A 27678-nucleotide genomic window follows, 5' to 3' on the forward strand; every position below is an offset into this window, starting at 1 on the left:
TGGCTCAATGACTCTCTAAAAGAATGCAAATGACCAGCTGTCTGCAAGGAGTATAAATCCTTCCATTCCCACCATCCAATCAGAGCTGAAGAAGCTTCTTGGATGAGAAGTGAAATGTCTTCAAAGAAAAACCAGAAAGTCCAGTTGCCTCTTGAAAAAGCATCTTTGGGACAACCATAACCTGGATGATTGAGAATCTCCGTAGACATCTGAACCATTACAACAAATATTATACTGTATAGTTCCACTTAGAACTCAACCATCTGGCTCAGATGACAATATTACTTTATTCTGTGCTTAATCTTGATATGTCATTTAAATATGGGCCATGAAACTGAATACCTCCAGCTTCTCCTTAGCTTTGGTTCTGAGTATCATTTCCACCTGGAGATGCATCTAATGAGAGTTACCACAAAATAAGTCTACTTTTTCTGCCACCAGATAGAATCCCTGGGACTAGCCAGTGAAGATATGGATTTGTATTTTTTCACAAAGGAGATACAGGAAGTTATGACTGGCTAACTACTTCAAAGTTAGCATGGATATTGACCATGTAGTTACTAACTTCCTCACAATTAACATTTAAGACAACATAAGTTATGGGCAAAATCGTATTTTTTTGTCTGTCTCCATTCTGGGAGAGGCTGAGCCTAGAAAGTTAGAAGCAAATTTTATATGGGTTAAGAGTTGGCTTGCAGTTTCATCATTAACATTTTGAGGCATGTCACAGTAAACCTCTTAGCCAAGCCTACAAAGCAAAAAGTCTTGTGTTGTCTATCTTTTTTTTTTTAAGTAGTAAATTTACATCCTCGGCCCTAAAAGACCTGCTGCTGAGCACTTCCAACCCTTCCTGCCATCTCCTGCACTCCAGTGGCCTTACAGAACAACTGATTTTGATTTATTAATACGGCCCCTTCCCCTTGCCAAGTGAGCAAGTAAGAGAATACTTAAATGACCATGGTTTGCAAATGCGATCTTGTCAGATAATTTGTTGCTGGAAAGTGTTGCAAATACAAATTTACCAAGTCGCATTTTAATCGACAACAAGAGTATATAACCAAGCCATCATTGTCTAATAAAATCAAAACATTGGAAACGGTCAGCTATCCTGAAAATACTTATTAGGAAGTTAGTTTCAATGAACCAAATGACAAAATAATCAAATGTTTATTTGGATGTAAGTCAGATCAATTAACCAAAGTTTTGAGAGATACGCATTAGACTAAAGCAGTAAAAGCAACATCAACGATCAACCTAAAGATACAATGTAAAAAAAAAAATATAAAACAATCTTTCCAACCTGTTTAAAAATGCAAAATGTTTTCCTTTGAGCAAAATAAAGTGTGGGCACAAACAAAAAATTGGGGAAACACTTCCAAAGATGGTGCACCACAATGAAGAGGTGCTTCCTCTTCTACCTGAATATGCAGTGCAATTTAATGAAGATATTTGCAGAGGAATTTTTGCAGGTAGCCTAAGGATCTGGTCAGATATACAGAGGAGAAGATCTTCCATTAAATTCTGGCCCCAAACTATCTCAGATTTTAAATGTATACATTAATATTTTGAGTTGGATGCAGAAAAGGGTTTGGAACCAAGCAGCTAATGAAGCACCAGAAACATCTAACCATGGCAGTTATTTTGGACAAACTAAAGTTTGAAAACCATTTCACACATGCCCATTCAAAACAACAGAAGCTATCTGCCCTTCTCAATGTAATAATGGATCCAGGAGCACTTCCATAAAATAGAATGAAATTCCCTCCAGAAAAGGCTCAACTAGAGAATGAACCACCCGCCACTTGTAATTCTTTCTCTGGACTGACCTTCAATTTATCAATTCGCATCCAGTCCATTATTCTGCTCTGTTATCGATATCCACCACCTCACCTGGGTTAGATGAGAAGGAGAAATGAAATTGGGTGGCTATCCTCATATAACATTTTCACTTGTATTTCCAAATAAAGTTTACATACAACTGTGGGAGAAAGTGAACCATGGGGCTTACCAGGACTTAGTATAAATTGCCAGGGAATATAAAGCAGTAAACTTTTTGGTAATGGATGTTTAAGTAGAAATTGCATTACTATAAATAAAACTCTCTATTGTCATTCCAGGCAGTTGATCCAGACATATACCATGCTCAAGGTTACTGAAGATTTATGGGAGGCCCAAGTGAAATCTAATGGTTGTATTTCTCTTTTCTTTCAGCACCGTCACTGAGTCTGACTAAATCGTTTTTTCCAAGAGTATTTAGAGTTTGTCACCAACCAGTCATCTAACAATCCTTCCTTAAGAAAAGGATGATAATAATTGCTCTGATGTTCTCCTCTACTTCTTAGTCCAAAGATTTCTTCAAGGATGTTCCAATGGTGTCTTTTTAGGATGGTAATACAAACTCATTTCAAAACAAGGAATAGATTCTCTTGGCTCCTATTAGCCATTTCATCCTTACTAAATTATAGCAAGCCAAAGGATAGTATCATGCATGCAAGAGATAAGGTAAACTTATCCAAGGATATTTTCCAAAACTTTAAACCTCAAACAAACTCAAGCAGAGCAGACAAGGAATATCTCCATTCTAATGGAATTCCATCAACAATGGCGTGTTAAATAGGAGCAATTTTTAGCTTGAAGGATTTTGCAAATTATTACAGTTAACCATTGAGAATATGGCCAAGCCCCTTTCCAGAATAAATCATAATAAATATTTCAGTATATAAAAGAGCTTCACCAGATGACACTGCAAAATGCTGTGGAACTGAATCACTCTCATTATAACAGAACAGACTTCACAAAGAGCTCTAATTCAGAGTTTTTCTTTTATGTGTCATCAATTGAACCTTAGAGTTTCAATAGGAATTCTATGAGAAATTAAGGACCAAAAAAGAAAAAGAAAAATTACCAAATGTGGGTTCCAAATTTTCTAAGGTATAGCAGAAAGGGCAGCGCTTGTAAACTGACATTCGGGACTTCCACTCCTGGGGTAGTATAGATGGGCATTTGCGTTTATGACAACTCATTGCTTTGCTGCTTGATCAGGGATTTGGGGAAAATATTCTTTTTTTTAACTAAAAGATTCTGCAGCCTGAAAATGTTTGAAACCAACTGCTCTAACCCATGTTCACTCAGGTTCAATAGCTGCATTCCTGTTGACTTTATTGCCAAGAACCTAACTTAATCTGTCAAGGAAAAAGATGCCTGCTCAATTACCTGAGTAAATGTCATATTCAAATACTAGTTATACCAACTGGAAAATCCCACAGGGCTCTAGCAGTGTATTTAAAACCATTAGCGTTGATTACTTTCAATGAAGCAGATGCAGAGGTTCAAAAACTGAGGCTTCAGTGCCACAGACAGACCTGATATTCTTGGAATGATGTCTAAAATATGTTATCAGGTTAATATCTTTAATAAGACATAAAGGATTCAACGTTATTCAATGTAGGATTGAAGAGTAACCATATTAACCATATTTTATTTCAATTACATGAAATGAGCTTCATCTTTGTAGGCCCTACAAAGACTACCTGAGGCTAGTATTTGGATAGTATTTATGGCACTTGCTCAAATATTACAGAAAAATCCCACAGCATATCCATATTGTCCCAGGTGTGACCTATATCCACACTGAGGAATGGGTTGCTATGCTGAATATATTCTATTAGAAACACATTATCAGAATCTATTTCTGAAATTTCATTCAATACTAAATCAAACCTGCTTTTCATTACATCTCCCGATATGTTAAAAGTTCATATCTTAGACTTAGATGATCAAACTCCTTGCAAGAATACAAAGCAACATAATTATCTGAAAATGTTTAATAATTGCCATACTATATTTTGAACTTACTGGTTAGTGAGAGATTTAATTACAAATGTTAGTGTAGCAATCATTCTACTAGTAACCAATCAAAAGCAGAGGGCAACCAAATTAAGATCACTTGTAAATAAATCTAAACAACCAGTTCTTTTGAAATCACAGTCACTGTATGTACATTATTAACATCTATAAATATAATAATGGCAGATATTATGACTCGTTTCTTTTCACATTAGAGCCAAACTTTCTCTTTTAGCTAGGTTAACATTATTACCTATTTTATGGCACCAAATAAGCCATTCATAAAACACTAACCTCAATGGCTTAATTATTTTGTCTGCAAGTCTTAATTTCACAAAAGGGAACTAGCGCACCCTGGAAAATTTCTGCAAAAGTCCCAGAAGCTTTTACCACATGTTTATTTATTTTGCACTTATGCCTTCCCAAGTATCAGAATCTTATTACTACAGGTAGTCCTCCACTTACAACAGTTCATTTAGTGACCGTTCAAAGTTACAATGGCACTGAAAAATGTGACTTACGACAATTTTTCACAGTTACGAACTTTGAAGTATCCCCGTGATCATGTGATCAAAATTCAGATATCTGGCAACTGCTTCATATTTATGAAAGCTGCAGTGTCCTGGGGTCATGTGATCACCTTTTGCAACCTTCTGACAAGCAAAGCGAATGAGGAAGCCAGATTCACTTAACAACTGCAATGATTCACTTAACAACTGTGGCAATAAAGGTTGTAAAATGGGACAAAATTCAGTTAACAAATATCTCACTTAGCAATAGAAATGTTGGGCTGAGGACTACCTGTATATGACAATTAAAATTTTTAGTATTATTTTCTGAGACACTTGAAACCAAGAAACCAGGACACCCATAAATGGAAATACAGTGCCACAAACTACCATACAGGTAAGCCTTACTTCTGTTTATTTTTAAAGATACAATCTCAATTTTTTACTATCACTATATGTACACAATACACATTTCTGTCATTTCACTCTTGCTTCTGTGCTTTATGGGTATACCATATTCAATCATTTTTAGAGAAAGATCAGAGAGAAACAATGGGATATTCAGATGCTAAAATGTAAAATTGGTCATTTATAGCACAGCACCAAGTGATTCTGGCTGCACAAGTAGAAGACATTAATGTTACCCCTCAAACTAATTTCCCTTGAAGTTCAGTTATAAAGAGAAAGGAATTCAGGGCACCTTAAGCCTTTTTCTAATCCATCCTATACTTCACTACTGGTAAATATAATGCAAATAAGCTTTTCCATTAAGCTCTCCAAGGTCATAAAATGGGGCAAAACTCACTTAACACGTCTCACTTAGCAACAGAAATTAATTTTGGGTTCAAGTGGGCTCAAGTGGTCGTAAATCAAGAACTACCTGTATCTATTGCAGTATTTTGCTCACTTCATACATGATGACATGCTTCACAATGACATTAGTACATTACTAAAATGTTCGTAATCTAATTCAGTATATTTTTGATTAAAATACACAAAACACAAATAACAATGGACTGATAACAAACATTACTGAATTATCCTTCTATGAAATGACTATTTTGATTATTAAATGAAACGTGGACAATCAGAGCCTCTATGCATGACTTCTTGGGATTATATAGATTATTAACTTAATATATTAAGTTACAACATATTAATTACCTTGCTATGGAAACAAAGTAAGAAACAACAAATTCAGGGGTTGCTGCGAGTTCACTACCTTATAATTCTGCAACAAGATATGAAAAAAACCAGCACAACTTGTTTTAGAACCTCCTGCCTTGAGTAAGACCCGCAAAATCCCAATATATCATACAGTTGTGTAATTGTAATGTGTCATTTGAAATAGAGTATAAAATATAAAAGAAATAATTATAATAACAATTCCATTTCCAATCCATTTAAGATTTGAAGCTAAATCCGATTGAGATAACCCACATGTACTGGAGTATAACTCTGGCCCAACATTCAAGCACATTCTTTCCTATAAGGCCAGAAGGATTTCAAGGAAGTGTAAGCAGATTTCAGGCTTGACTAACTCATGTATATTTTTTTTCTTTTAGAATGAGTTCACACATCACATTAAGCCAAAAAGAAACGCCATCACATCTTCGTATAATTGGCAAACTGGAACACTCATATTCAACACAAAAATCTACTCCTTCTTGAATAGTGCTATGTGGAGGGTGGCCATTTTGTTTCTTCTTCAAAGTGGCAATGTGATCTGAAAAATTATTTTACTCCACCATGATTTGATTTCTTAACACTAATTTGTTTGGTGCGACCAGAAAAAATAAATTTTCAATTAAAAGGAGCCCCAGAATATTGGGCAGTAGATATTGTTTGCTGTGACTTTCCAAATGAGGAATATCCTATTTTGCAGAGATTTGTAGGAAAAAGAAAGATTCTATATTTTCATAACAAATCTGCCATTGCCATGTATTGTCTGTTGACTTGTTCACCTTGAGATTATGGAAAGATTGATCATAAATGGACAAAAATGTTACAAAAACTATGCATGTGACTATATCGTCTCATTCCTACTAGTACTGGTTTAGCTCCACAACTTGCAAACACAAAATCATATATAACATTGACTGCCATCAATGTTTAACTCAACACTGCAACAGCTGTAACTCAATAGTATATGGAATGCTATAGATTGATGCTCTAAACCCGTGATAGCGAACCTATGGCACGTGTGCCACAGGTGGCACGCGGAGCCATATCAGTGGGCATGCGAACTCAGCATGAGTGCGCCAGCCAACTAATTTTTGGGCCTTCCGGTCCAATCGGAAGTCGACAAATGGGCCATTTCCGGTCTTTGGAACAGGGTGGGGAAGACCGTTTATGCCCTCCCCAGGCTCCTAAAAAGCCTCTGGAGCCTGGGGAGGGCAAAAAATGGGCCTACGGGGCCCACCTGGCCATCACGTGCCAAAAATGGGGGGAGCGCGGGGATGTCATGCACACATGCACAGGGGATGGGGCGCATAGAATTATGGATGTGGGCACATGCGTGTGCAACTCCCCCGCGCTCCCCCCTGCTTTTGGCACGCGATGGCAAAAAGGTTAGCCATCACTGCTCTAGACTTAACATGAAGTGAGAACTCACTTTGGAATATCATAGAAAACCAAGCTAAAACCCCAGAAGGAATTAAAACTCACTACAAATTATAGTACATACCTTTGGTAGTCCTCATTTAACAATCACAATTGGGACCAGGAACCTGGTCATTAAGTGAAGTGATTGCTTAGTGAAATCACAACTGTGCTTACAATCTTACTTCAGCTTTCTTTGCTTTACAAACCTGAGATGGTCATGGATGCAAAGATTGGTCCTAAAGTTATTTTTCATCATTCCAACAGCATACAGTTACTAAACAAGGCCTACCTGTACTGCCGATATAACCATGACCAACATATAATACATGCAACAGTTTGCTTTGGTAACTGTTGAAGAACTGAGTTTTGGATTCTGAATAATGAAGATATCCATTTGAATTATGCCTTTTCTAGTTTTACACTCCAAATACACAATGAATGATTACAGAGATTACAATGATAAAGAACTATTCAATTCCACTATGTTCAAAATTCTACTTGTAAAAATTTTTACATTGCTAGTTAAGACAAACACTAATTCTGAACTGAATTCAGGTAACCAAAGCAAGCAAGAACATTTCACTGTTTTCCAGATTCAAATCGATCTCCTGCTATTCAAAATGGTCAAACATAACTTCAGAACTTATGCAACAACAAATTCATTTTTCCAAAATGCCTCACATAAGGCTTCGTCAAGACAGCAGATTAGTGTCTGAGGAGTATTGACCATTGACCATCACACATGACCATGCATATAAAAAGATGCTTACAATCCAGGTGTTTCTTCTTGGGGCCCATCACTTCATGTGTGGTTGCTTTGCATACCGCTCTGGCTACAGCTGACCCTGTAACGCTGTACTGAGCAGCTGCGATGCGATCTGTCAGCGTCTGACCCGACATCTTCAACTAATTCTAGGACTACTGCCACTTCTATAAAGAAGGGAGGGGGAAACAATTGAGGGGAGGAGAAAAATAAAAGATAAGATGACTTGTCCATTAAAAGTAGATTCCCTATAAAGCCTGGCTCTCCGTTCACTCCTTCCCCCAACCCCCATCTTTTCTGTTGTGTAACTGTTTGCACTGAAATGTGTGGCCACGGATGTTTTAGAGATGGGGGAATAAAGAGGAAATATGACTCAGGAGATTAAGACTTTAAGGGGTGTGTGTGTGTGTGTGTGTGTGTGTGTGTGTGTGTGTGTGGAAGGGGGGAGATATTCCTTTGGTGAACTGCATCCCTTGATCAATATGATGGCGGTGACTGCAAACTACCACCTTCCTCTCCGCTATTTATGTTGGAAGGAGGGCAGGAGAAAAGGCTCCCCCCGCGTCTCCAAAGCGCAGGCCTTCCAGATAGAGCCTCAAGAGGGCTCCCAGGATGAATTTAATAGCTCGACTCCCATTCGGCCACTTATCCACCCCGGCTTCCTCTTGCAGCCGATTTGTACTGCAGCACCGGGGTTTTTTTCCCCCCTCTCTCTCTCCCCCGGTCGCCCTGCGTTTCCACTCCGCTGTCTGAGGAGAGATTATATCATTGCGCCATATTATGCCCTCTCGGAGCCTTTCTCTCCCCCCCACCCCCAGTCTATAGGCAGCAGCTCCCTCCTCGAAGACGAGACAACCCGCAGGCCTCTCCATTCGCCACAGCCCGGCCAACCCCACCCCGACATCACCCCCCCCAAACTGGGGATTCCTTCTGCTCTCTTTCCTTACCCAAATCCCTAGTTGTTCTTGCTGTGCTCTGCTCTGGTCTGCAATGCAATTCCGCCCCCCCCCCCCGCACCACCGCTTCCAATGCGCAGGGAACGATGATAACAGCCGCGTCTGGTTAACCGGGCACAGCGGCACCCCTCATCTCCCCCCCTCGCACCCCCACCCAGGCTGAAGATTGCTAAACGCCTGCGAGGCCTTCCTTGCCCCCCCACCCTTCACCCCACTCCCGAGAACGCAGAAGAACCCAACGCGGCGAACCTGTCAACAAGCTCCCGTCCTCCCGGCGCGCGCCGCCGTGCCTCTTCCTCTCCCCTGGCTTAGCTCCCGGGTCGCGAGAAGGCCCCCGTCGCTGCCGATCCTCCCGCCGCAACCTTTCTTGCCCCCGCCCGGTTGGCAGCAGCTGCGCCGAGAACCCCTCCTTCTCCTCCTCCTCTTCCCCCCAGTTCGCACCGGGCGCTTTGCTCCAGCGCGCGGGAAGGCGCGCCTAGAGCGCACTTGGCCTCTCCCTCAGGTGCAAGGAGGCTGGCGGAGGGGGTGGTGGTGGATGGTGGGATTGGCCGAGAGGAAGATGCGCTAAGGCTGCGGAGGCTCCGCCGGAGCGCAGCTTTTTTTTTTTTTTTCCACGCCCAGGAGCCGCCGCTATTTCTAGCTTAATCTCCGCTTGCTCGCCTGGCAGCCTAATCTCTGGCGCGCGCGCGGCTACATGCGTTCCCCGGGGTGGCCCTAGAGCAGGAATAGGCGAATGCCTGGCCAGGCGTACGATACGCCAAAATCCTCTCCGTCTGGCAATAACACACCTCTGTCTTTCCTCCTGGTTGACTCTTTTCGGCTGGTTCTTTCGCGCAACCTCGCGGGTTTGGGGCTGTCCCCCCACCCACGAATCAGGTGACCCGGAGCGGACGAACCGAATAGCCCTCCAGGGGCCGTAAAACCGGAGAAAGTCCCTCCTATGCCTAAAGGGGACGCCCGTCACCGCCGGGATTCCCCCCCTTTGCTCGTCGGGGAAGAAACGAGGCGTTTAACCACGTGAGGGGCAACGTTTTTAACCCAGGTCTGGCTGGGTTTCTCAGCAGAGACGGTCCTTCCTTCCCCGTTAACTTAGTTCTGCCCTTTGCTTGTTTTATTGCACCGGGAGTGTGCGTATCCTAGATCCTATTTCACGTGTCAGATGTGGACGCGTGTAAAATAATCCTTTTTTTTTACTTTGTTGCAAAATGTGAGAGCCAACCTTGTTCATCCGTTTTTCTGTTTCTCTTCTGTTTCCTGGGCTTCAAGTTCTTTCGACCTCAGCTTCTACGTTAATATAGCAGTTGAATATTATTACTGGTGCGACTTAGTAGATAACCAATAAAGCCTCGCCTCTAAATGTGATTGCTCGAAAATTGAAAGATAATACCAAGTTTAGGGTGTGTAGTTCAAAGCAGGTCTCTCATGTTAAGTACCTCCGTTTTTCAGTGCCCATTGTAATTCCAGCTATTGAAGCCGTTAAATCAAATTGGGTCTTAGTTTTGCCGGACATCCTCTTTTTTCTTCACCTTTCTTCACTTGTAGTCACACTGAAACTGTAAATGAATTCACGGGACTCTAGGTTTCCATAAGCCCTCAGAGTAAAATATGGCTAAAGAGTCTCTGCTCCAGTGTATTCTGGAAACCCCAGCCAATTATATATAACTTCTGCGAAGCCTTGTTTAGTTTATTAACAGTGATGCAAATTAGAAAAACAAATTACATTTGTTTTTAGAACTCAGAATGGTTTTCTTTCTGTGAAAGTGGTATATAGGAAATGTTGATTTTTTTTTCTAATTATACTATTATTTAGACCGAAATCAGTATGATGCTACTTGCATGGGTTTATTATCTTGGTCACTGTTTACAATAGCCATCTTCAAATCATTTTATATTGGATAGGTTCATAAGGATGATTTATGCAGAATAATACTCAGTAATAAATAAATGCAGTAAATACTTCCTATTTAATCCTAACATGACATCCTTCAGGTACTGTATCCTATTTTAAAGTTTTGGGGTATGTAGCCACCATATACATATTTCGTATATTTCCATATAATTTATAGTTGCATTATATTTTGAGGACCACAATGTGGATCATTGTGATAGATTATTGATAAGTGCAAAACAGGTAGCTGGGCTCACATGACACATGAAGCCTTAAAGGTAATTGTATTGTGTGAAAAAGCTGTTGTGGTTTGTTAATCAGTGTTACAGTTCAACACAATATGCAAGTGTTGAGTCAACTGGCGCTTAAGCAACATTCTGTGATTTTAAAAAATGAATGTTAACTTGACCACATCCCAATCATCTAATAAAAATGTCAATCTTTATTTCACATTTGAATTTCTTCAAAGCTATGAGGTAGGTATCTCAACGTTGGTGATCTGTCAATTTTTAATTAATAAAGCTTAAAACTTAATTTCTTGCCACTGTTATTTTAAAAGTCTGTTCAAGTGAGCATCAATATCCTAGGTTCTGCAGTGTCTCAAATGTTCTGTAGTGAGGAGTGGTGATAGTAATTAATATAGCATCTCTCTCCTTCAGCATTTTTTTCCTTATGGTCCAGTAGTCCATTTACCTTCTAGTTGGATTCCTACTTCCAATTTAGATTTTTTTATTATTGATTGTAATGTTTTAGAAATAAACTCAAATATATGTTATATATACAATATTTATGAACAAACATGCAATGTAATCTGCAGAAGGAAACTCACCAAATACACTTTTTCCAATGGCTTTCTGCCTTATGCTTTTAGCTATAGCTACCATATTTGGGCTGCAAAAATACAGACATTCACAACATAGCAGTAAAGAAATACTGCTATTTCATATTATATGTTTGATATACTATACATTATAGTTTGTTTTCTGGATCTCATGTACTTGACAACCTCCCAATATTTACACTGCCCTCTGTCTTCAGCCTCACTATCTCATCTTAGATATTTTTAAAATTATGGGGTTTTTTCCCCTCCCAATCAAGCCCTTAGCTTTTTATGTCAACAGCATGAACCAATGGCTCTCCCAATCATACATTTCTGTCACTGAAACTGCATTGTGTGAGCCATGCGTGTGTAGCCGGATAAATGTGTGAACCTACATCTATAATAGTCTGGCCAAAAGCTGAAGAGAATATGCATTTACACAACCAGGAAATCAGATCTTTAGGAACACTTTTGTCCTGTGCATGTAAAATCTATCTTCTATGATTGATGCCCCCTGTAAACATAACTATATTTACCACTGTAATAATTTCTGCCTGGGTAACTTAAATATTTTAAACTGACCACTGCTTTTATAATAGGTATTGCAGTTAAAGTCTCTGAGTTTGTCAGCTGGAAAGCCAACAGCCTGGGTTCAAGACCCAAGTGCCATGCAGTGGGATGAGCTCCCGTTATGTGCCTCAGCTCTTACCCACCTAGCAGTTCAAAAGCATGCAAATGCAAGTAGAGAAATAGATGCCACTTTGGTGGGAAATTAATAGTGTTCTGTTCTCCTGGGTGTATCTCATGTTGGCCACATGATTACAGAAATGTCTTTGGACAATGCTGGCTGCCTAAGGTAAGAAATGGAGATGAGCGTCGGCCTTTAGAGTTGGATACGACTGGACAGGGGAAACAAGGCCTTAGGTATAGCTTGAATGTATACCCTGACTTTTGGGAAGATAGTAAAGAAAATATTTCTTTCTTACTGGAGAAATGTTATGAGAAAACACTTAGCACACATTGAACAACATACTTTTATTAGCAACTATACATAACAGCTTAACAGATCTCACGTCAAATGTATTTCAAGCTGTTTTCTCCTGCTCTGAAAATTGAATGGATTTGGAGAGGTCAAACTCATATAGATTCTAAAATGTAGATTTGTATCATGAACCTATTACTAGATTTCATTATGACATTTAAATCTTTAAAGGGTTCATTGCCTTGAAAGGCACAAGTATTCAAACCAAAGAGAGTGCTGACACAATGTTCCACTCTATTTGACTAGAAACTGAAGCTGTATTTGTTTTATTTTGGGTTTACAAATGTAGGTGACCAGAACATTAGACAAGCAAGCATTTGCACTATAAAGGACAAAATAGTTATCCCTTTTTTCCTTGACATTTTTTCTGTAGTATATTTATAATTAATGGATTTAGTATTAATTAGATTCCTGTTGTGTTTCTGCTAAGAATGCATCCATTCATGTAATTGTTACTACCAGCAATAGCCTGATCCTCTGCTCTATGCTTGACTGTTGCATTTATATAGGACTCTCACTCCAGCATTAATTACTGAAGTTATTAATTACTAAATTAATAGCATTAATTACTGAAATAGATAAAAACCTAACAAATATTGGGTTTTTGAGGATATGGGAACGATAAGGACATGTCATCTGCAGCAGGCCCAAGTTGAACTATATCATTAGAGGCATTGCTTGACCTCTGTTTCAAATATGCATTACCTATTAAAGTGTAGCTAATAGATTGAAAGAAATTAGTAGAAATGATTGTGGCAGAATTAAACATTATGGTACGTAACTCTGAACATTTGTATAATGTAGTTGAAATCGGGCTATGTTTCTTATTTTTATTTGATCTTTGTCATGTACACCTAAAAGTGATTTTTAGACAAGCTATTCTCCCCAATCCTCCATCAGATCTGTAATACAAGGAATAATAATAGTGATTTATTTTACACTTTCTAGAAATGTTTGGAAGTTCTGTACAAATAATTTTGAAGATGTACTATAGCCGAGAACAAAGTAGACTTCTTTTATAAAGAAGTATGTCTAGTTTAATGAAAAGAAGGACTAGGGGTGACATGATAGCTGTGTTCCAATATCGAAGGGGCTTCCACAAAGAAAAGGGAGTCAACCTATTCTCCAAAGTATCTAAAGGCAGGACAAGAAACAATGGATGGAAACTAATCAAGGACAGAAACAACCTAGAAATAAGAAATTTCCTGATGGTTAGAATAATTAATCAGTAGAACAAGTTGCCTCCAGAAATTGTGGATGTTCCAACACTGGAGTTTTTTAAGAACAGATTGGACAACCTTTTGTCTGAAATGGCATAGGGTCCCCTGCCTGAGGAAGGAGTTGGACTAGAAGACTTCCAAGGTCCAACCCTGCTATTCCGTTAATAAGTGAAAGTGAAATAAATGGAATTTTGGATGATAAGTAGTCGGGGTGAAGTCACAAAGTGATACAGAGTTCTTATGAATATACATGGAAAGAAAGCACACTAAGCTGGATATTTTATGAAGAAGTGAACTTTCATGTTCACTTGAACCAGTTTACATCAGATGATTAAATGATATCCTATTCAACGCATAACCTTATGAAATGGAATTGTAATGTTATTGATAAACATACTCAGCTGTAACCCAACAAATAATATAGCAGATATCCAATAAACCTAAATTTATAACAGTGGTTGCATTTACCACTGATGTAATAACAGAACGTACTAAGGAATTCTATACCAAATTGAAGGCAATGCTAAATGCAACATCTTGAAAGAACATAGTATTGCTCACGGGGGATCTGAATGCAAAAGTTGGGAATATGAGAAAACTTTGTGATACTGATAAAAAGTCTAGGAGTAGTTACTGATACAATAAATGGATGCAGACTGTCCTTCCTTCATAAATGAGACACATTTTGTCCATATTTATTTATTTATTTATGTATTTCAATTTGTATACCAATTTGTATTTTGCACTGAAAACGTGTTAAAAGACTGGAGTAAACCTATAAATAGGTTTCTTATTTGAAAGTAGAATATTTACTGGGATATTTATGCTGTAACTTATTACTAATATTATTAATCGGACCTTTAGAAATATCTTCCATGGATTGCTAGAAGGGAAATCTGACAAATAAATGGGGAGACCTAGAATTTCAGGATTTATTTGGATGAACCAGAACCAACTGGTCCAAGAAGATATCCTGGAGAAGCTGTTTGTGATGCTCATGTTCTTTGGGGGGCGGGGCAGAGAGGGGGAGAATGGGAGGGAGAGGAGATTAAGCCAAGGAAAGATGCATGGACTTCCATTTCCCAGAATTCCCTAGGGAGTTGAAATCCACCCATCCTAAAGGGGTTGAGACTGAGAAGCACTGCTCTAGAAGCTAAGTTTCTAGACATTAATGCAGACTATGATTTTCCTGAGGGCCTTTGGCAAGTGACCATGCACCATCAAACAAGGATTGTAAGTACTTTCTTGGGATTGGAGATAACTTTGTGGTTTTGAGTTGATGTATGTAAATAAACTGTATCTTGTTCTTTTACCATGGATATTTTAACTGTGCATTATGTTGTAGTAAGCTCCCATGAATCTTTTGGAAGCATACAAATGTAATAAATATATTTATATAACAAATGCAATAACTGTACAACTGGATGTCATTGGAAGTAAATACGTTGCAGGAAGAGAAACATAATATGTACAATATCAACATCCTCCAGGTCCCTTCAAACTGCAGATTGGTGAATAGAATATGAATTATTTGTATCAAATAAGCATTTTAAGGTTAGAAAATTAAAGAGCATAGATAACTATGCCAGCAAGTTTTGACCTGGAAGACAATCTAAGGAACAGATTTAATATACATAATTTGTATGAGAAAAACCTAAGGAGAAGACTAGCGAAGTTACAAAAAAATTATCACTAAGGTGAAAGATTACACAAATATAACCCTGAAGTAATTCTTATCGAAACCAGTGAGGGGAAAGATGATTTTTAAAACTATATCAAAACCCTAAACAGAATTATAAAATGACAAAAACATTTGCAAAGAGAGAATACATGACAAACACAATTGTGTATGTTAGACAATAGATCTGCGAATTAGAAAGTACCAGATTCAGATGGTCAGTGATGTTTATAGCTTCAAGAGAGAAAATGTTAACAGCTCTATGTCAACAATAGAGAACAAGAGTGTCCTAGAAATTGGAAAAGATCAGTATGATGAGATGAGAAGTGCAAACAAAACATGAAAATTACTCAAGCTTAGCATTTTTTCCACATGCTAGCAGTTTTAAACTCTTACAAATAAGGATAGAGACATATGGAAAAAGAAATGCCAAATGCCAGGCAGATTTCCGAAAAGGTAGAGAGACTTGTGATCCGAAAGCCAATAACAACAAAAATAGGCTAATCAAAAAAGCAAGAAAATTGGAAGTTTGGTTACCTTTGTTGATTATAGCAAAGCCTTTGCTTGTGTAAATCATGCCTAAGTATGTTCCACATTAAGACTAATGGGTACATGTCTGATTATTATTCTAACGAGAAACCTTTATTAGGAAGGGAGCCATGATGGTGCAGTGTAGTATTGCAGGTTGATTCTGCCCATAATCTGGAGTTTGATCCTGACCAGCTCAAAGTTGACTCGGCCTTCCAGGACCCAGATTGTTGGGGGCAATATGCTGACTCTGTAAACTGCTTAGAGAGGGCTGTTAAAAGCACTATGAAGCAGTATATAAGTCTAATGCTATTGCTACTGCTATTATGAACAAAACATGGTAAGAATTTAATCTGAAGAAATTGAGTGGTTCAGAATATAAATGGGAGCAAAACAACGACACATATCATTTCTAATTTATACAGTAAATATTTTAAAAGACAATCTTGAAAGGGTGACAGCTGGAGTCCATACTAGAGATCAATATTTATTTATTTATTTTTTATTTGATTTATATGCCGCCCTTCTCTGGAGACTCAGGGCGGCTTACAATGCGTTAAGCAATAGCCTTCATACTTTTGTATATTTATACAAAGTCAGCTTATTGCCCACACAAACTGGGTCCTCATTTAACCTACCTTAGAAAGGATGGAAGGCTGAGTCAACCTTGAGCCTGGTAAGATTCGAACCTGCAGTAATTGCAGGCAGTTGTGTTAATAACAGGGTGCTTTAAACCACTGTACTACCAAGGCTCTTTAAAAAAAAAGAGATCTGCAGACAATAATACTTTGTTTGCTAAAAACAAAGAATACTTAGAAAAGTTCATTATGAAAATAAAGTCATTATGAAAGTAAAATGAAATGTGTGTGGCAAATGTCAACCCAGGGCTGTCTGCCATCCTATCACATACTCGTCCAGATATACATGCTGTTTTTTTAGTTAGTAAATGTAGAGATAAAACTTTTTTTTCACAGCCACTACTTTTCTCATAAGAAAGGAGGAGCTGCTACAGTGTAGGCAAGGAAGAGGAAAAGCTGGTGATAGTTAAAGGACTTATGTGAGAGGAAGGCAAAAATAAAGGTGGAAGTCTCGAGATGGAGTAGGGAGATTTGTGTGATCTGGGACTGGATCCAGAAAAAGACCACTGAAGTGGTCTAGAAGGGTCTAAAGATTCCTTCCACAGGTATTTCTTTCTCATGCATATGGCTTTCATGGAAAGTTGAAGGCAAACAGGCTTGCGAGAAACTACCAGCCAAACACGTTTACTTAGCCCTAGAATAGCAGTCCACATATTTCATTAACATTAGGGATCTGTGTTCCTAAAGAGTGATATGTACCTTTAAAAAGCTTGGAGGGATGCATATAAATAAAGCTTTTGTTTTATATTTGTCTTGCCACTTCACTTATTAGATTAGAGGAAGATGAAAGAGTACAAGAAAGGAATATAGTATGACTTGTTTAGCTGTTGTAAGGAAATGCTGCTTAATTTTTTGAAAAATGAGACAAGCAAGTGAGAAGAGAAACCAATAACTTCCTTTATTTTGCTAAAAAGAAGAGGAGAAAAAAAATTACAGGAACATATTGTGTACTGTCGGTTGGATGGATTCCATGAATCAGTGAAGGCCTCATGACACTGGGTTAATGTTAAATATTAGAAAAACAAGATACTGTCAATCTGCATGCTTAGTGTACTTGTAATTGATAGTGAAGATCTCAATTTTGTCTGGGGAAAAAATTAACTGACTTCCCCCCCCCCCCCCCCCCAGAGTGGATAGGCATTTTCTGCCATTTAAAATGAACCTATTGGTGCAGGCCACCATTCTTTTGGTAGAATAATGTTAAATTGATATAGTTCATTATTAATATAAGTAGTAATTAATATTAATCATGTATATTTTGTGTATGTGTATCCAGGTGTGTGTATGTTTGTGTGTATCTCTGTGTGTATATCTCTGTGTGTTTATTGTGTAGAGAAAGGATATCAAAATCCTGATTTCAACTGCAACGTCTCTTTGATAAAATTTGGCTCATGCTTCAATGTTAAATTACAGATAAATATGTTAAAGTTCAGTGTATTCAACCATTTTGAGTTACAAATGATGCAAAGACAGCTTGAATTATTTACTTTCCCAGTTGAGTGGAAAGACAAGCAGTAACATCACTGCAATGTTCTAGTAAGTCCACCTGTCAGCTCAAAATGCTTTCTCACTCATCTATCATTTCTTTAAACAACCAGCTTTCATGCTAGAACATACAATTATTAAGCCACTAAACAACAAGATAATACATTTCAATCTTGTTATACATACTGAATGACAAATACTATTTTATACTTTATTTGGGGGAAGGGCTTTTTCTCTTCTAAGTCCAAATATATTCCTTGCAGACCTTATAATGCTTGCTTGTGGAAAGGATATTATGTTTCTTTAAGTTTATGTCGATATTGATTATTTCCCACCTGAGATTAGTTATTAGCATTAGAAATATAAACCTAAACATGTAAGCAAAAAAAGCTTACACAGATAGATTGGATTTTGAAAATGAATGAAGCTGCAAACTGAAAACAGAGCAGCTTGTCCCTAAAAAAAAAAGGGGGGGGGGGAGGGAGGAAAAGTTCTGGTATGTTTCCTGTACACCAGACCTTTAATAAATGTGGTATAATAATTAACTTGCACATTGCTACAAATCAAACATTGCTTAAGAAATGGTTCAAAGCTCATATTTTCTTAAAATAATTGAGTTTTCATGATTTCTGAAATTGGGATGTAGTTTATATGTAAGGGAAGAAATATTATCCAATGTCCAATATAAGTGGGAACCATTTTGTTAAAGTTTGTAAAAATTGTTAAATTGCTCAGCTGAGAATTTGATTTTGACAGGGAAAAATGTAAGTCTGGGGAAGGGAATCTAAGGGATTATCTGCACTAGCCCTTTCAGCTCTGCTTGTCCTGTACTCATGCCAGCTGGACCTCAAGCAAACTTAAGAGGGCCCGTCTGGAGTCAGATGCTCTGACCACAGCTTGCAAAGTATTCATTTAGGACTGTAGGCTACTACATCCTCCCATTGCTCAATTACCCTGCTGTTGCAGTCTCCCTACCAATTGCTTTCAATGGACAGACTTATATTGCTCTGTGTGTGTGTGTGTGTGTGTGTGTGTGTGTGTGTGTGTGTGTGTGCACATTTTTTCTTTCAGTTGAGTTAACTTCTCAAAGACTGCCTGGACAACTTGAAGTTTTCTTGGCAATGTTTTTCAGAAGTGATTTGCCACTTTCTTCTTCCTAGGGCTGAGAGAAAGTGACTGGTCCAAGGCTACCCAGCTGGTTTCGTGCCCAAGGATGTACACATATACATACATATAAAGTGCATGTATATCTACAAAGCTGGTTACCTTACATGTGGACTACCACAATGCACTCTACATGGGCTTGATTTCAGAAGTGACAGCTGGTCTAGAATGTAATAGCATGAGCAATTCAGAGTTGAACTCATTATGCCTACACTTAGCACTTCTGCCAAGCAAGCTATACTGGTTACTAGTGAGCTTCTGGCTACAATTCATGGCACTGGCTGCCACCTATAAAGCCCTTCAATGCATAAAGCTTGGCATCCTGAAGCTCTCAGATAGACTGAGGACTTACCCATTCGGTGTGTGGTCTGTTTTCGTTGTGGTCTACAGTTTCCCTATTACGTTTAGCTTTATGTCATGCTGTCGTGTCTTTTTTTAGTCATTGTGTTGGTTTTGTGCAGCTTCCACAGTCTGTGTTGATCAATCAAATAAAAACAAACAAATAAGCAAATTAAAGAACCAAATGAACAACAACTACTTTTGAAATGAAAATTACGTTTTGTATTTTCTATGCTTTTCCTGAGTAACACTGGTTCAGGTTTTGCTACAGCAGAGGTCTCAAACTCGCGACCCACAGACCAAATGCGTCACACGCTAGCCACGCCCATCCCCGGTTTAGCAAACAGGAAAAAGGAGCGATATGTCACGTGACGACATGATGCCACTGGTTTGACACCCTTGTGCTACAGCAAGTCTTTCTCATGAATAAAATTACAACATTTGCATTGTTCCGATTATTCAGTAACCATTTGAATTTATAGTAGCACTGAACAAATGGTATTTATCGGTCCCAGAAATTATGGTCATTGCAACACTCCTGTGATCATCTGATCAAAATTTGGATGCTTGGCCGCTCACCTGCACTTCGACCACAGGGGAGCATCAAGTCAACTCCTGCCACACACCTATCTTCCTCATCCTCTGCCCTTTTGGTCGCCCTGCACTTCTCTCATCATGCTGTCCTGCCAACCCTCCCATTCTGTTCTTCCTAAGCCTGCCACCCTGTCAGCCCTACTGGCTCCGAACCCAAACCTCTTTGTCAGTGGTGGATTAAGGCTCACTAGTGCCCTAAGCACTGACAAATCTTGGTGCCCCCCTCCTTTGTACATACTGTACAAATCTTCATTGGGTTTTTTTTTCTTTCTCAACTTTGTGGTGCCCACTTTGGGCCTGGTGCCCTAAGCACGTGCTTAGTCTGCTTAATGGTTAATACACCACTGCTCTTTGGTCACTCTATTCAGAAAAGAAAGACAGTTTCCCCAGCCACATCCATATTCTTCCTTCATTTGTTTTCTTTGTAAAAAAAAAATAACAATAAATCCAATTATGGGAGCAGGTTGTGCTAATTACTCTCAGGGAGTGGCTTCTCTATTGAAACTGCTATTATTGATGGCCAATGCATGAATTCAGGTTATTACTGTTGCTCAGACTTCTAAACATTGTGAGACTCCATGGAATTCAAATCCAGCAGCTTCTCCCCAAAACTGATCAATGCCTTAGGTGTTAACCTACTACAAGTACAATTAGATCACGTTTCTCTTTCTGGTTGTGAAAAATACACTGACGGTGTGAGAAGATGCTAAGGGAAACATATTGTTTCTCAATAATATCCATTAATGTTGTTGTTTAAACTATTTAGTTGTGTGTCCAACTCTTGGCAACTTTATAGGCATATGTTCTCCATGTTACCCTATCAAGCACGGCATCTTTCAATTGTTGGATGTTCAACTTTGTACCAGATTTGAAGTTATCAAGCCAGCGTGCTCTTTGCTTGCCCCTTCTTCTTGTTCCACTAACCATTCCTAGCATCATTGCCTTCTCTAATTAATTTGCCTGCATGACATGGCCAAAGTAAATCAGAGATAATTTTAGCAAAGTAAACCAGACATGATTTTAGCTTCTAGTGCCTTGTCTGGTTTTATCCATTAATGTAGCATAGTTACATAATTATCATGCAAAGGAAGAGATTTATCATGGTTATTATTTCTGAAGTCAGAACCATTCTGACATTCCACCATATTGGAACACATTTTTGTAGCCTTTCTCATTATAATGCATTTGTAATAAGTAACTTTGCATCCAATATACAGTCACTGCCAGTTGTATAAATCTGCTGATGAAAAATAAATCTAACACTATACCCTTACGTTACAGAAAAAGAGGGGAAACTAACATAAAGAATTGCATCGTTTATTATTTGATTTAGAAGATGCTTGACAGTCAGTGTCGGAATGCTAAAGGAGAATATCATTAACAGTGAAGGCAGAAAAGACTAATACACTAGGTAATTTGAGGGTGATGCATCTTTGCCAGGGGAAAGGGCAGATTCTCCTGTTTCAGCAAAGTTGCCTATCGCTTTAAATTCAAATATTGGCATACTTATACAGCTGCATTTGGATGCTTTCCCAGCAGAAAAGTTGCTGCTATGGATGAGTTTCAAGTTCAAACACTATAGAATTGTAAATATATGTCTGGGGTTTTTTGGGGGATTAAAAAATTTAGATTTCACAAAAGCATTTTTAAGTAACTTCTAGAGGCTTGAGCGTTTTGTCACTGGAAGTCACAACACATACTTATAAAATGTACACACACTGAATGACAATCCATACAAAGCAGTTATTGAAAAGGTATTTATTTATTTACATAGTTTATATCCTGTTTGATCCCACAAATTCTGGGTTTCTTTATTAAGTTTAGAATACCAAAGTATTCCCAAGATTTCAATTTCTTCATACAATAATTATTTTTCAATCAGAACAGTGCTTATAATTTTATACTAATATGATTAGTCCTAATAAAAGTATCCTATTATTATTCTGTATGTATTGCTATTATTACTGTAGCCACATACACAGCAGCCTAGATGTCTTCAATGGATATTGATTATAGTATGCAGACCAATAATTGACTTTACTCATTGGCTTAGCTACTTCCTTTCCAGTGGTGAAATCTAAACCAGTTTGCCACCTGTTTGTTGGCTGTGCATGTGCGCTGCGCACCAAGCGCGTCCTGCACACCAAACGCACACTGCATGCGCATGCACAATTCACACCAAACACAGACTGCATACGCTCATGCACAGTATGCACCAAACACGTGCTTCGCATGGAAAAAGGCTTGGGAAGGTAAGTAGAACTGCGAGGGGGGGGGAACAGCTGTGCCGCACAATTTAGATTCGCTAGAAAGCAGGATTTCCTGCTTTCTAGCAATTTTAAATCATGTGGCATAGCTGATTGTCGGAAATACCAGTTCGGAGGAACCAATAGCTTTTTTTTTTACTACCAGTTCGCCTGAACTAGTAGTTTTTATCACTACCAGATCGCACGAACCAGTGTGAACCGGTAGCATTTCACCACTGCTCCTTTCTCACCATACCAATTCCCATTTGGCTGCCCAGTTCATCCCAGAGTACATTCTGTGAACCTCTTGCAATTTGATTTTATTAAATGTTCCCACTGAGAAGTCAGTTTCCTTCTGCCAGTGTTGCCTTTAAAGTGATTTTAAACTGTGGGTTGTGACCATCTGGATGGACCCAAGTGATTTAGAAAGGAGATCACAGTATTTTTAAGATAATAAATTTTTGTAGGCAAAATGCGAGTTTTTTCAGTGTTCCCACTTCGCCTCAGTTTTATTCATAATTTTTATTCACTGGAGAATTGCAGAAATTCATATATGGATACTTTTCCCTAAAATAACCATTCACTGACTTTGTATTGTATTGTATTGTATTGTATTGTATTGTATTGTATTGTATTGTATTGTATTGTATTGTACCTTGCTTCCATTATATAGTGTTTATGGGGTTTCTAAGTGGTCTATTATGGAGACACTGACCAGTTCTAAATACATTTAACTTCAAGGTACCCTTCCTTCATAAAGTTCACTCCTACCTTTTTCTGTAACTCATTTGCCTCTTGATCCTCTTCCTCCTTCCTATACTTTGAAAAGCTCTAATCTTGTAGATATAGGCGATAGTTTTATTTAGTCAATAGATGGCGCTAAATATCCATTTAGGAAACCATATTCTGTTCAGTAGAATAGTTTAAAATAAAAATATATGTTTTTGATCAAATGCTACCATCATTTAGAAATATAGCACAATAGTTTTCTCCTGATGCAGTTGGAATGGTCCAGTCTGGAATAAGTTACTTACTTTATGTTCTTGTTTTAATGTCTTCATATTTATTAGACTATATTATGCATTTGTAGTTTCTAACTATTAGTGTCCTTTTCAGTATAATGCATGGAGACCATTTAGAGGCTTTATGGAAATTTGAACATTTATATGGATCCTCAATTATGATTACTAATGTCTTGTTAACCTTTTAAATTATGTGCTGTGATACATATAAAGCAGGGGTGGGTTCTACTTACCTTTACTACAGGTTCGCAATGGGATCGCATGCGCGCCTTGCACAGATCGCCAATGACGACATCTGGGGCAGTGGGCGGGGCCTCCCGCTGGTTTTACTACCGGTTCTTCTGAACCGGTCCGAACTGGGGGCAACCCACCACTGATATAAAGTATGTTCCTGTTTTTATTTCTAATTTCACTTTGGAACTTTTTGATTCCCAAAAGATATTGAGAGATATTTCTGAAATTCTGAAAACATCAATGATGTTATGTTGTAGTAAGAGACATCCAAGATATTTCTCTGTACATATACAATCCTATTTTTGTAGTTATGGCAGAAAACACTATTTCTTACACTATTTCTCTAATAATACAAAGTTTAGTATTTTGATTACTCTATAAACTAGGATAAATCAAACATGTATCAGGTATATGTCATTGGGACCATTTCTGTTCAGTGCATCAGGTAAAATATCAAGTCACAGTCATTGTTTTGACCTTTCTGGCATTTGCCAAGTAAGGAGTACAATACTGAGGACAAAAAACACGTTTATTGCATGATTGGGTGCCTGCTTTACAAGAAAGAAAGACCTTGAACAACAAACATGCAAATAGTTTTATAGAAATCTGAAGGCTACAAGGTCAGAAGTCCTAGGGAATGTAATTTACGAGCTAGTTTGGGGAAACTAGCTAGATCCTTGTCAATTTATCTGAAGTGGGTTTCTTTTTAGGCAAGATGGGCCTTCCAGAAGGACAGCAAAGCTGCGGGAAGTTCATGATGAAAGGAGATGGATTGAAGAGGTCATCAGTTGATTAATTTTTTTTTTTTTATTTATATGCCGCCCTTCTCCGAAGACTCAGGGCGGCTTACAATGTGCTCAGCAATAGCCTTCATCTTTTTTGTATATTTATACAAAGTCAGCTTATTGCCCCCACAAACTGGGTCCTCATTTCACCTACCTTAGAAAGGATGGAAGGCTGAGTCAACCTTGAGCCTTGGCGAGATTCGAACTCTGCAGTAATTGCAGGCAGCTGGTCTTAAGCAGCTTAATAACAGGTTGCCTTAAACCCCTGTACTAACAAGGCTCAAGTTGATAAAGAGAGGATGCAAATTTGTAGTATCTCTATGTTGCAATTCTATTGTAAGGGTTGCCCTTGGGTGAGACAGGGTGAGGAGACCTTTATTCTTTGGTTTGATGGGATTGCAGGGTGCGTTGTCTGGATCAGGGAAGTTCAATTTGAGTCTGATGATATTAGGCAAACAGGGTTTTGACCCTGACCAAATGCAAAAGAACACAGGTGGTGAGGAGGAAAGGAGGGGGTGCAGTTTCCATTTTGTTTCCTAGATTTATTTTCTCCACTACAAGCCTATTAATGAGAAGATTTAACACTTTATCCCATGGATTAAGTATAGAGCAGGTCTACTTTTTCATACTGCATTATTATCCAGGGCAATAATGTTTATGTATTGGCTGTTTCATATTTAGTCACTTTCAAATAAAACCTAATTCTACCCCTTCTTTACCACTTCCGTGTGTTACAAATTCCTAGTTTTAGTAAGGCGCAATACTAATGAATCTGAAGCTTTTATGCGCTCCTCAAATCCTCCCCCTCGCATAATGCCATTTATAAAAGGCAAAATTTGAGAAACCAGACTGTGCCTTAATTATTCCAAGGACTCTATAAAAGTGCTCTGACTCTGAGATAATGTCTGATTTGCTGGGTGGACCCCAAAATCCAGAAATGGAGCATTATCCTTGATTCAGCAAAGCAGCAGTCAGTATTCTGAAAAAAGTCTGCTTTTCACTTATATTGCATGTTCTATAAAAAGAAAAAGAAAGGAAATGGTGATGAACAAAGATGCAAAGATTTCAAAAGAGAGTAATAAGTAACATGTGTAGCTAGGTGACTGTACTAATTTTATTTGGAAACTTGAGCATTTAATTGTTACTTCCCTTTCCCAAAATAGTCCTTTTTTAATCTAGAGATTTGGCTTCACTAGTTTTAGAAGGAAGTTTCTTATTAAAACCTTTTCCTGCATCAGTACAATACAGGGGTGAAATCCAGCATGTTCTGACAGGTTCTGGAGAACCGGTAGCAGAAATTTTGAGTAGTTTGGAGAACCAGTAGCGGAAATTTTGAGTAGTTCAGCGAACTGGCAAATGCCAACCTCTGGTTGGCCCAGGGTGGGGTGGGAATGGAGATTTTGCAGTATCCTTCCCCTGGAGTGGGGTGGGAATGGGGATTTTGCAGTATCCTTCCCCTGACATACCCACCAAGCCACGCCCACAGAACCAGTAGTAAAAAATGTAGATTTCACCACTGGTACAATACTATATTTCATGTTTCAAGACTTAACAAGGTTTGTTAATGCTTGTATTTTGGGGTTTTGGGCAGATAGATTCAAACCACCTTCTGTTCTAATTTTCCTAGAATTGGGCTGAAGGGAAGAGATTCTGGCAGAAGCCTGGGAAGCTCTTGGAAGGAGAGGTTTCAAACAATCCTTCTGTTTTATAACACCTTCCCTGTCTAAAACAACTGTTTGCCTAAGCCTAGCCTTTGTCAGGACAATAAAATTCAAACTTTGATGGATTTATTTCCCTTCGAGACAGCACTGGGGTCTCTGTAACTTTTTATTCAGTGACATGACAAGGATCAATGTAAAGGTAACTTCATCTCAAGGTCAAATCCTGTAGGCTTCATTTACAAAAAACAAAACAAAAAAAATGATGGAAGTAAATTGCCACTCTATTCTTCTGGGATGATTTTGTTTAACCCCCTCCCCCATTTCCCTAATAATCTTTTATCCAGTTTATTAGCCAGTCCTGAGCATGTGTGACTTTTGACATCAGTGAGGTCCTGCCAGTTGCTGAACTCTCCTCCTAGAAATTCTTATTCTCATTTAATATGTGATTAATATAGTATCAAAAATAATTCTGTGTCCTTGCTCTGATCTTTTACCTCATTTCCCCCTTTTCTTTCTCCCCAACAGTTGTAAGACTTGTACAGGAAAAAAAAAGATCAATTATTTGAATCACACTCTGTATCTCTGGGGAAAAAAGCTTATGGGAGAATGTATTTGCTTATTTTTTTAAGGGACACAACAGTCTTTGTTTTTAAATTCTTTATCAGATTTTTTAAAAAATGAAATTGTTTAATGCCCAACATCAACTTGATGGCTTTCTTAGATTACTAAAAAGCTGGTTCTAATTGCCCTAATCATTTTATAGAGAGATTTTTTTTGAATAGGGGAAGTGAAAAAGCACATAAGCATATTCATGTTTTCCTAATAATGGGAAAATATGGGTCATTACTGAGCTACATTAGAAGACAGTCCCAAAGAGTGGTAATTGTGTTAAATATTTTGTAGCAAACACACTAGAATCTCATGAACCTTAAAGCCCAACCAATTTATTATTTCACAAATCAACGAAGACAGAAAAATATTGGAATCCAGATACAACCATAGTGGCTGCATGTTTTATCCTTATACTTCTGATGCATTTTCAGAAATGTGAAATGTGGTCCATGTAGAATTTGCAATGTAATTTTATCAAGATGTGCTCAAAATAATCCCATCAGAGCCCAAAATGCCTCACCTTCACTTTTTCATCCTCCACCAGTGAGTAATTCATACCTTTCCTTCTTTGGGATTCTTTTTCTCCACCTTCATTTCTTCTCCCTGGACTTGCCCTCATTTTTCTGAGGTTTTCTTGGGTCTGCCTGTTTTGAAATCAGAGATCTCAGTAGCAGACAGCTGCTTTTCTATCTTTGTCTCTCTCTCTCTCTCTCTCTCTCACACACACACACACACACACACACCCCGTTGCATTAATATAGCTCAATTAAGCCACATTCATCTACACAATTATAGTACAGATTGCACAGCTTTTCACCATGGTTCATATTCAGAAGTTGGTCAAAAATATCTACATAACTGTTTTAGATGTGTGTTTTTGTGTATGCATACAATTAGATACATCCACACTTATATACTACACACATAGATACATCCTTTAGTGTCCCATTATGCACAATTCTCTTTCTTCTTCTCTGCAGCACCAATCTTCCTTCATGTGGTATGAACTTACAGTGGGGAACATTTAGGAAGAGGAATCTCTGA

The 27678-nt window shown here is 38.3% G+C and overlaps 1 protein-coding gene across 1 annotated transcript in view; it reads right to left on the minus strand.

Annotated features, from left to right (window-relative positions):
* The window catches only part of SNAP91 (synaptosome associated protein 91), an 87027-nt gene extending 77803 nt beyond the window's left edge, over window positions 1-9224 (minus strand). Inside the window, exons 1-2 of the mRNA XM_034408901.3 lie at window positions 8928-9224; window positions 7730-7889 (exon numbers count right to left, since the gene is read on the minus strand). Of these exons, the coding sequence (XP_034264792.2) occupies window positions 7730-7859 (130 nt within the window). The 5' untranslated portion in view covers window positions 7860-7889; window positions 8928-9224. The remainder of the gene's footprint in view (window positions 1-7729; window positions 7890-8927) is intronic.
* Window positions 9225-27678: the final 18454 nt, after the last annotated feature.

Source organism: Pantherophis guttatus, chromosome 1 (genome assembly GCF_059756535.1).
Source record: "Pantherophis guttatus breed Tessera chromosome 1, ASM5975653v1, whole genome shotgun sequence".
NCBI lineage: Eukaryota > Metazoa > Chordata > Lepidosauria > Squamata > Colubridae > Pantherophis > Pantherophis guttatus.